Source organism: Halictus rubicundus, chromosome 4 (assembly GCF_050948215.1).
Source record: "Halictus rubicundus isolate RS-2024b chromosome 4, iyHalRubi1_principal, whole genome shotgun sequence".
In the NCBI taxonomy this organism is placed as follows: Eukaryota; Metazoa; Arthropoda; class Insecta; order Hymenoptera; family Halictidae; genus Halictus; species Halictus rubicundus.
The window spans coordinates 460,893-475,276 of NC_135152.1; the positions used below are offsets into that span (position 1 = coordinate 460,893).

General features: G+C 34.6%; 2 protein-coding genes across 2 annotated transcripts in view; one reads left to right on the top strand and one right to left on the bottom strand.

Moving 5' to 3' along the window:
- Window positions 1-6,325, bottom strand: part of Mnd (L-type amino acid transporter minidiscs) — a 354,849-nt gene extending 348,524 nt beyond the window's left edge. Inside the window, exons 1-2 of the mRNA XM_076786178.1 lie at window positions 6,276-6,325; window positions 798-1,474 (exon numbers count right to left, since the gene is read on the bottom strand). Coding sequence (XP_076642293.1) covers window positions 798-1,059 — 262 coding nt within the window. The 5' untranslated portion in view covers window positions 1,060-1,474; window positions 6,276-6,325. The remainder of the gene's footprint in view (window positions 1-797; window positions 1,475-6,275) is intronic.
- A 407-nt stretch (window positions 6,326-6,732) lies between these two features.
- Window positions 6,733-14,384, top strand: part of Rab3gap1 (RAB3 GTPase activating protein subunit 1) — a 107,650-nt gene continuing 99,998 nt past the window's right edge. The window contains exons 1-4 of the mRNA XM_076786172.1: window positions 6,733-6,834; window positions 13,086-13,339; window positions 13,473-13,755; window positions 14,146-14,282. Of these exons, the coding sequence (XP_076642287.1) occupies window positions 13,144-13,339; window positions 13,473-13,755; window positions 14,146-14,282 (616 nt within the window). The 5' untranslated portion in view covers window positions 6,733-6,834; window positions 13,086-13,143. The remainder of the gene's footprint in view (window positions 6,835-13,085; window positions 13,340-13,472; window positions 13,756-14,145; window positions 14,283-14,384) is intronic.

Below are 14,384 nucleotides of genomic sequence, written 5' to 3' on the forward strand. Positions count from 1 at the left end.
CAAGCGCTGCACCTGGCGACACGAGCCAAGAAAATGACGCAAGACTTGCTACGTCTGTCTATACACGCGCGCCTTGTAAGAAACTGAAAAGGTAATAGCATATCTATACGTACAGCAATACATAACAATGTCCGAAAGTATACTATATATTTTATTAAAAATTATTCGGTAAACATTCGTATCGTAACATAATATCGTACTAATAATAATGCTAATCAAATGTAAAAACTCAGAGAGTAGTAAAATGTTTAGTTATAACCATTATTATTTTAAAACTTGCCAGTGTTTCAGGAAATTTGCAGTTCAAATAAACAGTAATTTCTAGAAATATTATAATGTTTCTATTTGATTATAGTTTAATTATGATTGAGTCTATTATTATTGACCGTGGCGTTTGTATATTAGGTATAATATTTCTAAATAAGAAAATTTGTCTAATACCTTAAACTTAATAAAGCACTGAAATAAAATATATAATATTATGAATTTGCATAAATAAGCAGTCGATTAATAACGTAGGATAATTATTAATACTTTTATTTACATGTTTTGTGCCACCGGTAAGCTGCGGCGGATAAGTTTCCTGTCAAATCTGAACTCTCAATGGCTAATACGTTTCTTGAAAAATGCTTTTCGATCTGTTCGAAATGTTAGTGCAATCGCAACGCGCGGGGATTCATCGAACGCGGATCACAACTCGAGCTCCACGTGCGAACTAGACCACATGGCAAATTCTAATTAAAATCGAGCTCAGTCGTTCGAGAAAAAAAGAACCGGTCGGTTTTAAACGTGCTTACCGAGTTCCGCGTAGCATAAGGCTCCGATCAGCGACAGCAATCCAGAGAATATCCATATGATTAACGCCTGTCCCACGCTGTTGCTGTTCATTAGAACACCTTTCGGCGCGACGAAGATTCCGGCGCCAACGATGATGCCGACGATAATCGCCACGCCGTCCCATAATCCGAGTTCCTTCTTCAATTTTACGGTATCGGATACGGAGTCAGACTTGAAGGTCCTGAAGACCTGCTTCTCAGCTGGCGCGACTTTGTCCGGCATCGTGTGCGTGTCTCTTCTTTGGCCGCCTCTCGCGTTTACTCGGTCCGAGCCCAACTACTGCCGACGAGATGCTTACCGGTACACCGACGAAAAACTACTGAACGCGAACGGTTCACTCCGACCATGCCGCGAGGTACAAACGTGTGATATGCACGTGTGAAAACGAAAAAAGGCAGACAGAGACAGAACAAGAGAGACAGAGGGGCAGGGGGGGAGAGGAGGCAAAGTAGAAGGGAGAGAAGAAGATGGAGAGAGGACCGCGTGGCGTCGTTACTCAGCGGATACACGTGCGCGACTACTGCAATCCCGTCTGCAACTACGACGGAGTCGCCGTCTCGCGGACAACATAACCTCTAATTTGAATTCGCCCGCGCTTGTTTGTTCTTGTTCAGTTCTCCGTTCCACGCACTTTGTCCTCTGTTCATTCAATTCTCAATTACACCCCACAGCAATACTATGACACATCTGTTGTCCGAATTGTATTGTACGAATTCGTACAAATCTGTATTACAAATAGGAATTTCTTTTTGTTTGTGTACTGTTTGTTATAGTTTACTTCTTCAACACCATGTTGTCATTAATATTTCTAAGAATTACGAAGCTAGATAAGAACAACTGATAACATTTCCTATTAATATTAACCACTACAAAACTATAAGACGATCTATATTAAGTAGTTAACCTTAACTACGGTAGGAGAAGGCAGTTTTGGTTGAAAGCGTATGTAATAGTAAACATACAATATTAGAAATAATAGTAATTTGTATATTTTAAAGGGCAGACATCATTCTTAGAGAAAAATTAGAGAAAAGCCGATGTAAAAAAACTAAACTTGGAACAGTTTTGTGAACAATAAAGAGATCATATGGGAAAAAAGTAATTTTTTCTAACGAAAAACACTTTAACTTAAATAAACATAATAACTCAAATTACTATTTTAATGTTTTGAAAAAAAAGAAGAAATCACAATTTAAATGTATAAATATGTGGCGATGGTTATATGATATACGTAGACGGTAACAGGATATCATATAAAAACAAAAGTAACTGGAAAAATATGCACACAATAGAGTCAAATCAAAGTTTATTTTCCAACACGATAATGCTGCTTTACGCAAAATAAAGTGGCCCATAAGATTTCCCGACTTTAACTCTTGACGGTCGTAAGTCACCTCTCACGTGACAACAGTACTTTTTCGCTGTGGTCGTAGAGTCCGATAAGGGTTAAATCTTCTAGAAAACTATTGAGGGATGCTAGCTACGGAAGTATACTCTGGAAGAAAGAACACTTAATATAGAAAAATTAAAAATATGCGTTAAACAAAAACAACATAAATCAATAGAAAAAATATTGATGGAGGTTATAAAAGATAGAAGTCGCTGTACACGCTGTTAATGAATAATAAAAATATACTGTATTCGTATTCAGTTTTTGAAAAAAAGACAGTATATGTCTTATAGTTTTGTCGCGGCTGAAAATACGTGTTTTCTATTTTATTAGTTTTATTGTTATAATTTGTATAATTGTAAATAGACTGCGGATTTTATGCCTTTATGACAAAAATGGGTAAATTGAATACAAAACAGTGGAACTATTTAAGTCGTATCTTGCAGTTGATTGAAACAATTTTAATGAAGTTATAAATTATAGTTTACCAAAAATGTTTTTCATGAAGTAAACAATGACACTGTATATATGGGAAGAATAAATTCTTTTTCATAACACAAATCTGTATGATATTGTATAGTGTCTTATAGTATTGTCGCGGAGTATAGTTACCGTTTATAATTGGACAAGAACGTGACAAATAAACGAAATTATATCATTTACTTCTCCCATGAATCTTTCGATGCTAGAATTACCAGCCAAGAGACGTATGGACATTACGAAATTTTAAAAAAATTGCGAATTCTTTTTCTGTCTTCAATACCAGTTCCAAAGTTGAAACCTTTAAAAATAAAATATCGAAGAGCCGAACTGTGCTTTTAGTAGTTTTCGAATGTAGTTTTCGAAATACAGAATCCGAACCACGTGCGTATACCTCTACGTGAACTGGGTGACGCAAAAGTATAATATACGCAAATATATAATACATATATTTCTAAATTTCTGTTCTTATGTTTTAACGTTTTTTCTTCAGAAATTTGAAATGGAAAAGTTCACAACAGAGAGTAAAATTAATTATTACAAAATATCAAAATAAGAGTAAATATGAATATATGTAAATAAATATAAATATTTTGTCATTTTTTTCAATCTTACACTTTTTTAAATAGATAAATTAAAAAATTTTTTTGTGATAATACTTACGGAAAAACAGACTACTTTTTGGCTTTTCCCAATATCCAAACTATTTAGTGTAGTGGTTATCGGAAAAGTTTTATATTTTTTTTTTTTAGTGTAAATCTTTCCAATAAACGGTCTTTTGCCATACTGCCGCTTGCGTCATCGTTTCGTAGAGGTAAGTTATTTGTGGTTTTCCCTAAGAAGTCCACTTTCAGAATTTTTCCTACATCGAATATTGTATACATAAAGCGGTAAAAGCGGTAAGCGGTGTTGTAATTATAAAGCGGTCTTTCTCACTGTTTGTAATATGACACTACACGTAAATTCTATGTATACTCTATGTATGTATATTCTATGTATCCAAAAATAGTTTTTTTTTACTTCTTTCTAGTTTGTCAGGGTAGAAACACTCTACAAGAATCAACGTATGCCTTTTCATTTTCGTCTAAATTTTAGATGCTATAATGGAAATACAGAATTCTTAAAATAAAAATTAAATATTTTTGGGATCTATGCAACTGTGTCATAAAGCTACGTTGATTGATTAAAAGAAACGATTTATGTTACCTACATTGAGCTATATTTTAAATACTTTGATACAGTGTAAAAATCATAAATTTTTTATGCGAATAAGATTTTATTTCCATTACAAAATCCGAATCATGTAAAAATGATTAAATCAACCAAAATACAATTATTGAATGCGGTTAAGACTAACCGTAACACGACCGGTCAAATGGCCGTCTTAAATTTGTTATCCTATAATTAGTGAAATTAACGCATATTGCTATGAAAATTCCGAGAAATCTAACTAACAAGTTTCGTCATGTTTATAAAACAATGGATACTGTATACCAATCATATTTCGTGCTCGGTACGGTTTATTATTATAACAAAGAAGTGTTCAATTATGACTACAATGCTGTAATTATTTATCAGTCCGCAGCTCAGTGAAATAATGGGTATGTAATGGCCGTCAAAGAGATAACCCGATACGCGCCAAATATAATTATACATTTCCGAATAACGCGGCTCAAACGAATTGAAAATTAATGTTCTGCACATTTTGAACTACCTACTATGCAATTAAACTACACTCCCAAAAAAGTAAAGGACCACCTCTACGAACCCGAGAGAAGGGTTCAATTTCAAGTTGTATCGATATCGTTAGAAAATCGTTTGAAAGCTTGAAGTCTCTACTTTTAGATGCTTTTTCAAATTTTCAGCTACGTTGCTTTTTAACACAAGTATAGCGTTATAAAGAAGACTTTGACAATTATTAAAAATTTTGTCCAACTTCCAGACATCACATGGGGAGATATAAATTTTTTTCATAGATCGCGTTACCATCATTTGAAAGCACCTGCTTCCCTGTGCAAAAAACCTAGTTGTCGAACATTGTGCAATTTTTTTGTTCGAGTTATACTACATTGAAGCAATAATGGTTTTTTTAACTTTAACCGGCGCTAGAAAGCGAAAAAATGATCATAGAATCTTGTGCAAAAAAAAACAATGGAAAGAGCATTTTTTCTCTTGAAGGAACTTCTTTTGTTTTTCCCCAATTTAATTAACATTAGCTCTGTATCTCAATGTGATGTACAATAAATCTGTAGACCAGTCCCGTTGAGCTATTGCTCGTGCGGGCAGAGAATTTTGTTTTCCGCGGGCACAAGCGACTTGACGGGCAAAGAACCACGTGTCCTAGAGCAACGTTGCATTTGTTCGTTAGACGTATTGTCACTATTGGTCGAAGGCAGCGACGACGATCGACAGCAGATTATCCCGAGACTAACAATGAGTGAGATAGAATGAACATCGGCCGAACGTCATAAATAATAACGGCAATGCGTGCGATAAACAAGACTTAAGCTGTCCACACGAATGACAATATTTTTCCCGCTGACGTCTCATTGCCCGCCGTATTGCCCTCAGTTATGACCGCGGGCATCGGCGGCGCCCTTGCCCGCCAGAAGCTTGCTGCACGGGACTGCTGTAGACTGTAATGGTATTTCTTGATCAAAACGCTTTATACCATTTGCATTCTAAAATCAGACATGTAATATGCAACAACATCAAGAACAACCTAATACTTTCTCTGTTTTGTGTTTGATCTATCCATTGGAAACATAAATGCATAAAATCCGTAGACTAGTGATTTGATACCACAGTTTGAAAACGAAGCTAATACATGCCAAAGATAATTTTTAAAGTTGTAGCTGGAATGAAACTACGAAAATATTGCAGAACGTAATGTGTTGAGTTACATTTTAATAAAATAAAATTCGTTTGTTGTATTATACAACTAAAAACATTAACACTATAGACGTACATTTGAAATCCATTTTTGGTGTTCAAATTTATCAAAACTGAAGATAATAATTTATGATTGAAACCTCATCGTACGAGAAATATAGTTACTAAACTTCATAAATAATTGAAAAGCTAAGTCTTTGTTTGTTTCTATACTTTTGACTAAAAAAATATGCGGATACCAAAGGATGTATTATTTTTAAAAATCTTACATTTCGATCGTCGAGATACGTTTCAATAGAATTTGTAGCGTTCTAATAGCGTATTGTAAAAGGTTTCTTATTCACTTCAAAGGAGACCGATAACAATAAATATAGTGACTACATGGCTGCGCAATATCCTGGATCACACTAATACTTAATTCTCCCGTCACTAGACAGCGGATGTTTCTACACATTCTTATTTCAGAAGAGCGCTTAACGAAACACGTGGCAACGGAAAAATTGATTTCATCTATAAAAACATGTTCAATTTGTCGAAGTGTATGTTATCTGCACGAGCCATGTATCTATATGTATGTATACATATACCACAAGTGCGAGAGATCTGCAACCCGTGCGAAACAAACGTACAAATATTATACTATATTACAGCAAGAACAAGTTCGAATTCAACCCACCGTTGGATTGAGCCGTTATTAATCGTGATGTATTCCTATATTTCTATCGCTGTGATTTCGCAGTTGCATCCGACACTGTGAAACTTCATAAAACAATTTCATTGTCGTGGTGACACGATATCGTGTTCGTCCGCGACAAAGTGCGCCTCGCGTTCGAGTGGATCAAAGTCTTATTTCGATTCCCGCAGTCCGAAATTTTCCACTTCGTAAAACATCGTGCACGTTTCTAACAATTATGCAACTGGGGGAATTCCGTCCAAAAGTTGCGCGGTTCGGACATCTTCGACGATCTTTTTACCGATTTCTGAGCTTCTACTGCCAACATTTGTCTCGTTGTTTTCACACGAGTTCTAGCAACGGAGGCGTTGTCAATGGAGTAAATAAAAAGCAGAGTTTCGTTGTACGCGACCGCACCGTGCGTTAACGCCACCCATACTGCGTGTGCTAATGCATCGCGTCAAAACCCTGGGAACGAACGTTCTATCGCATTAGCGTCGACTCTGCCTGGAGAGGAAACGCTGTGTTCTGCTGGCTCCTCGATCGTGACCAGACTGTATTTGTACATTTATTCTACATACTATACACGATTACTGATTTTCCATCAAACGGAAACGTTTCACCAAAAAAATTCAACAATTAGTTTCGCTATTAATAATTTTAGAGCCACGTTAATCATACATGACTGGCACAATCTTCTTACCAAACTTGAAAGTCAATTTATGATAAACTTTTTTCTTTCTATTTTTGTATTATTAATGGTCTACAGATCTTTATGCAAAATAAAAACTTTCCAATTCAATTGTGTGAAAGAGGCGTTATGTGAATAATATTCTTCTATTGATTATTTTAATAAGTCGAAAATAATGTAGCAACATGCTTAAATTCGTTTAACGATTTCACAGTTTCGTTATCGCTACTACACTCTTATCCATTTTCGTCATAAATGGATAAAATCGTTATTGTATGTTTACAACTATTGTATATGTATTGCTTCACGATAATGATGAGAGCATGTACTTATTCAGACCTAATACTAGTTTTTAGTATTTAACTATAGTGTTTAGTACAAACTTAGATTTACTTTTAAATAAGTTGTTTTGATTTTGTGTGACATTTATGGGCATTGGCGTGGTACTCAACGACCCAATTTAAAAAAAAAACATGGCACTCAACGTATAAAAAAAAATAAAATTTTAGATATCAGTCAAACTGCATACAGAATGTTTTTTATGCCATGACAACTGACTATTTAGGTGGCTACCTATAAATGAACCACCCTGTATACAAACATTACACAAGTATGGTATAAGATCTAATGATATTTTAGATGCTTTTGTCTTTTTAACAAATATAAAATAACAAACCGTCTATGTGAAAATTATAAGGAGAATTAAGGAGCATGACGAAACGTCAGAAGATTCTGTGACTGATTTTGCCACTTTGTCTTTGACTTTTAATATTTTTAATGATGAAGGTGGTCATAGACATTACCAAAAGAATGTCCTGAATACGTGGAGATGATTAAACCCTTCCTTTTAGTGTCTAATTTGCTCATTCTGTACATGATAAAAAAAACAAGCAAATTCACTTTTATATTAATATTTTCTTTATACTATACAGCGATAGACAGGCGCTATATAGCGAGTCTTATCATTCCGTTTGCCTGTATTGTTAATAAAAACATTTTCCTCATTGAAAATACAAATACAGTGAGACCACGATTAACCGACTTCACCGGGACCGGAGGAGCCCGGATAAATCGAGACCTGGAGGAAAAATTGAAAACGTAATTTATATAGTCAATAAAAAGTTTATTTCATAATAAACATAATTGTTTATACAATTTATACATATTTATATTTATATATCTTTTAATTTTGCATTAATAAGTGCATTGTCACGGTAACGTTTTCAAATCAAATGCAATTGATCTCAACGATTCACTGAAATCTATTTTTCGGAGTGCTTAATTTTCTTTTCTAACGTAATAACCACTCTTTTCTTTGTACAACTTATTTTTCTAACTTAATTCACACCGAACGGTTTCGTCGTCTACGTAATATCACTACACTACGACTGAAAGTTGTGTCTCATCGCTTGCTCGTACTTGCCGTAGAAACAAAATAAACCTGGCTGGTGCAGGAGGAGACAAACAAATTATATCGCGTATGAGTTTTACGCCGGATAACCAAGTTCCGGATACTCAAGACCACGGTTGATCAAGACCCTGGTTAATCGAGGTTCCACTGTAATTACAATGACACACGCTCGAGTTGTTTGATCGAATAATTTTTGCCTGAGGTCAAAAATGGTTGTTCATCGAATCATCGGTTCGGTCATCATCGAATTGTTTCAAAGACGACCAAAGCGCGTCACATACAACGGGTGCTTATGTAGCTTTAGATATTACGGGTGTTCCTCTTTCCTTGACTTGTCAATCGATGAACGCAGATGTAATGGGACATATTCTTTATCCTTCACTATATTTCCAAATGATTTTGTACTTGTTTTTACATATCTAAGTGCAGGTCTTTTCGCTTGCTTTTTTCATATTCTCAAGATACCACGCATCGCATCGAATCGAGCTGACAAGCACAGAAAATTTTATCTTTATGGAGCAAGTAATTTGCAGTAGCTCCCTCTATCCTAGTGATGGGCACGGCAGGGGCCCCTCAAACGCCTGCTTCCCCCACCAACCTCTCTTTCATGCAGCGCGCAATTTCGTCGCGTTCGCTGGTGTCTCACGTCTTCGTTAACCCACGGTTACGGCGCTTATTGAAAGGGGACAGTGGGTGCTATGGTGGGGATGGTCTTGTCTCAATTGAGATAAAAATGATCATCTCTGCTCTATCCTTTCTGACATTTGTTGTACGTTAGTTCGAACAGAATTGACGATCTGTCACGAGCGATTTCTGCTGTCTACATCGGTGTCTACGTCCGTTGCGATACTACTGTGGGCTCATCCTTTCGTTTTTCTGTAAATCAAATGAAAATGCCCGACTTTTAATTCTGGACCACATTATCTGATTTTCGTAGGAGATTCAATGAACATATTTCTTTTATGACTTAATAGTTTACATTGAATTTTTAAATTGTAGCTACGAATGGGTAAACGAATGAATGGTATGAATGGTATTGCGTTGTCGGCATCTATTGGATGATATATTGATGCTGTTAACTTAAGTATCAAATGATAAATTCGAATAGTCGATCAACTTTATGCTTAACAAAATTAGATACGCAGCGGCTTAAATTACTAGCCGTAGAACTAACATAAATTATCCCATGTCTCTTTGGGTTGACATGTATCGGTGGAATTAAATCACGACTATCATAATACCGCGTGCAAGCATGTCAACGCAATACGAATATTTCTTATTTCCTTGTTGGCCTTTAACGTCGAATTTTGAAAAGGGTGATTGCTGAGGTCATTTCATGTAACTTTACGGCAATGTTCTCCGTGACTTTGACTAATCAGAGCACGGCTACAGCGGACGGATTTCGGCTTGGCCAATGTCAACGCCATACTTAGCTACAGCCGCACTCTGATTGGACCGCGTTTTTCGTTAATAACTTCTTCACAAAGCTGCGGAAAACATCTTCGCAAAGGAAAAAGTTACTTCGTATCACCTCGGAAATCATATCTTTCAAGGGAGTACAACATTTTTTGGACACCCTGTATATCTTCGTGAGACGTAAATATAGGGAAATGTCATTAACCCGATTGCGGACGAGGACCTTTTCAACTATTAAAAATATTTTTCGCATAAAACTAGATTGTGTGTTTTAAATACTGGGAAAAGTGAAAAATGAGTATCAATGTTGGTTACTTAAAAAATTAAATTCTTCGTTTGGAACTTCAATCCTCAAGGGTTAAACCCTGTCGTTATATGTATTAGCAGAAAAATTTAAGTTAACGTAATTGTAAATATTTCAGGATAATTTTGAAAGTAAGTCTTTTGTTAACTTGGAATGTAACGTAAAATAGTAGAAAATAATTTTTCATAATGCGATTGAAATATTTTATGACGTATGTATATAACATTTTTAGTTGTGTTACTAAAGCTAGAAGTTTAAAAAAGAAATGAGATTGATCTGAAGATTTCGAAATTTGAATAATGTTAGCAACTAATATTCTCGAATTTATTCAAGTATTCATTTAAGATGCTATTTAACTTCGTTACACATTACACGGAGCTTTGGACGGCAATGTCATAACATAACCCATTTTATTTCATTGTCAATTATAACAGAAGCCGTTTCTGTCCAAATTATGACTAGAAAACAACGAAGAAAGGTATACCTACCTCTATTTTTGTTTTATGTAATGGCTTATCAAACAAACTCAATAATAAGAGAAAAAGTGCATGACAATGAACACTATGTGCTACTACATACATACAATAAATGATGTATGGTTAATAACATTGAATTATTTATTCACAAATTCATCAGAATAAAATAGTATGATACAACCGTTGCAATTGTTACAAACAAGTGCGGAATTTTTATCATTAATATACAACATTTTGCATATGTATAATAAAAAAACTTGTTTATTAATCACGAACACCGAATCATTATTGTTTACACGAAATAAAATTGTATATAAAAAATACATGTAAGGTTCAAACAACTTTAACTATGTATGGGGTAGTATTTTTATGTGCAAAAATCGGTACATCTTTTTCCTGAAAATAGGCAGTTACTCTGAATAGGGACACTTCTGCCTAATAATACCGAATAATACCGGTACCTAATATTAATTTTATTTATTTGTTATGAATGAATTATACAGGTCCGATTACACTGTCCAATACAAAAAAATTTTGCAATACCTGTTGGGTGATTCTTATACACTTTGTCATCCTAAAACCGAATCTGAAAGTAGAATTGCTCCATCACGCAACGTTTTCGAAAAATTTTGGTTTTTGTAAAAATGCCCGATTTTGATACGAAACGACGTGTTACGCAAAAACTAAACACGCGAGAAAGTTCAAATTTGAGTCAAGAGATAGAGGGGACTCTCCTCTACATATTCATATATTCAATTATATTTTTATGTACTTCCTAATAGTTGTAAATGGTTGTTAAAGTTTGAAAATGTGCCGACGCGGGTACTTTGTACGCTCTATTTTTGTATTTATGTGAAAAATCCTTTATCTAGCAGGAATTTACTATACAGGAATGCATTCTACAGACATTTCTGGTAAAGAAACCATTCACGAAAAGTATTTGGTTCCCTTAATGTACGAGAAGGATCAGAAAATGTTAATTGACAGCGTGTGCGCGACGCGTTCGCGCCAGACGGCCATTGCAGCCTTTTCGCGACTCGCCAGGGCCGTCGCTATGCGTAGTCGACGTTGGTACCACTCAAGTATGTCTTTGCTTAGTATGCTTAATTAAATACATTTTTTTTTTGTCTTTTTGGGTGCCAATCATTACAAAAGATTATAAAAATACGAGTTATATTCACATTTCATTGTGGAAATGCTTAATAAAGAAAATTGACCGCAGCAATGCATGCTTGGCGGTCTTTTTTAAATTAAACATTAACATTAAACATTAAACTTAACATTAAAATAAAAAAATTAAATTAAACATTAAACATTAAAATTTTTACTAATTCTTTTGTTGCGGTCGGCCGCCCTCTTAAGCCACATTTGTATCGACGCCTCGGCGTCCTGCGTCCTTGCGGCTTCCAGAGACTTTAGTCTCTTCTGCAGTTTAGGCACTTTAGGCACTTTAGCCTACAGGATCACTTCGAGTAGCAATCAGACAAACTATATCCTAAAAAGAATGAATGAAAATTAAGAAAAGTTATAGCACTGAAACAAATATAGCAGAAGGGCAAAAGCAAAAACAACAACGGTAAAAAATAATAGCACTGAAAATACTTGTCTAACGCTGTTCAAAGTCCCCAGTTCGCAACACTCGACGGCTCACAACTCCAAGGGATAGTTCAGACATGGCGGAAACCGCGCGTTTGAACGAATATGAAGACGTTAATGTAAATAAGCACCGTACCGCGTGGTTGATCCGCGCGGTTTCCACCTTGTCTGAGCTAAGCCTACCGAAATCGCTCGAAGGTTAAATGAAACACGGCCCTGAATGGTTCTAAAGGAGGTGACGAGAAGTCGTGTCCCACTCTGTGACCAGATCCCAAAATCCAAAATAGTCCAAAATAAGAACATGTGGTTTTTATTTTTTTGAGGCACAACTTTAGGTATACATGGTTCCTAGAAAAGATCCTTTCGTAGCATGTGTCAATGAAGTTGCCCGTCGGTTGTCGGTATATATCATATATACTATATATTATATTACATATAGATACCGACCTAGTATTTATATGTTTGTAATAAATGAAATTTATTTTTTTTTGTCATTCCAAGTAATAGCAAAAGTAAGAAACAGTATGTTAGTCATTGTACAGTAAAATACCCACAATCATAACATCTCCAAGAAATTCAAGTTATTTAGTCTTGAAAAAGACGTCTTCTTAGGACATAAGACTTTCAGGCCTAAAATGGACGTAAAAAGTGCTATCTGGGAAGACCGACCCTAATGGAATACTATGTACACGCAAAGTATACGCCTGAGTTGAGTTTGACGTTTATTAAATAAAAAAGAATATCAATCATAAACTTGCAACGCGCTTATGTAGTAATTTTATTACTTCTTTGAATCAAACAAACTTAAAAATTACCAAATCTGTCATTTGGAACTGTACTACCGCGCACTCTACAATTACTTGCATAAGTTTACCTAACTCGAAAGGTAACGGGTGTGTGTTAACCGAATAATTTTCAGTGAGCCATTCGATTCGTTCGTACACGAATGTTTTTACTCTATCTCAACGTTTCTCAAAATGAATAACGTCGAAATTGAGGACTTTTATCATCACGACTTTACTACAGCTTCAGAATGGGAGGTGTTTATAGCACGTCTTGAAGAAATTATACACGAATGGAAACTACCCAATAAGAAAATCGGTCGTTGTTTAAAGTCCGGTGACTTTGTCAACTGTCAATGGGAAGAAAATTCTGAAAAACTTCATTTTGCTGGTTTGTATACATACACGTGTAGTTGTTGTTTTGATAAAATGGAAATATAATGTGTGAAGCATAACCATATGTTTTCAGAGATGTATTGATTATGAAAATTAATGTTAACATTTTATTTGTTCTTTCACTTCAGATGCAGAATTTGTATTGAAACATTTTCGATTGAATTTAGAAGACAAAGATGAAGATAATTATTTGGAAGAAAATGAGGAAGAAAAACTACAGTGTCACAAGGATGCGATAAATGCTTCAAATGACTTTACGAGAGTAGATGAAAATCATTTGGAGATAGCACGCTACTATGGAATCAGAGAGTTTCTTGTACTACAATCCGCTAAAAAAGAATCTGTTACTGATGAAACTAAAATTAGAATCTTACTTAGCTCATTAATAATTGCAGCTACTAATGCTAATTGGTAATTTGAAAATTTATTTTTTTAATCCTTTAATTATAAGAGGCATATACATATGTTTCCTTAGGTCCTTTATAATTTACAAGAAGCACATATACTGTATATGTCCAGTCAATTTTGATTGGTATATCACATTTACCATTTTGTTAAACTAATACAAGTGAATTGATAATATCAAGAAATATTTTAATGCTTACTTGTTCTTAGAAAAGTAATTTTTACTTTCACTGTTACTACAATTTGATTGTAAATCACTTTGATCAGTTATAATGATTATTACATTAATGTTGTATTATCTATACTAATGTTCATGATTTTGAGTTAAAAGCATGTAATAATTAAAAGATTAATGTTGATATAAAATCATTGGTAACGTTTAGTAAATATTTTTAGCGATATACCTACAATGTTACAAGTGCAAGAACCATGGCAAAAAATGTATCTGGGAACCAGTATTGGAAAAGGAACTTGCACTCATTTCGACATGGTGCATTTGAAAAAAATACCTCCGCACTGCAAATACCTTACTGGTATGAATATAATTTGTAAAACAGAAGCATAGAAGTAATTATAATATTTCTATAGATACAACGATGTAATAGTAATATAACAAAATTTAAGATAACTGTTGT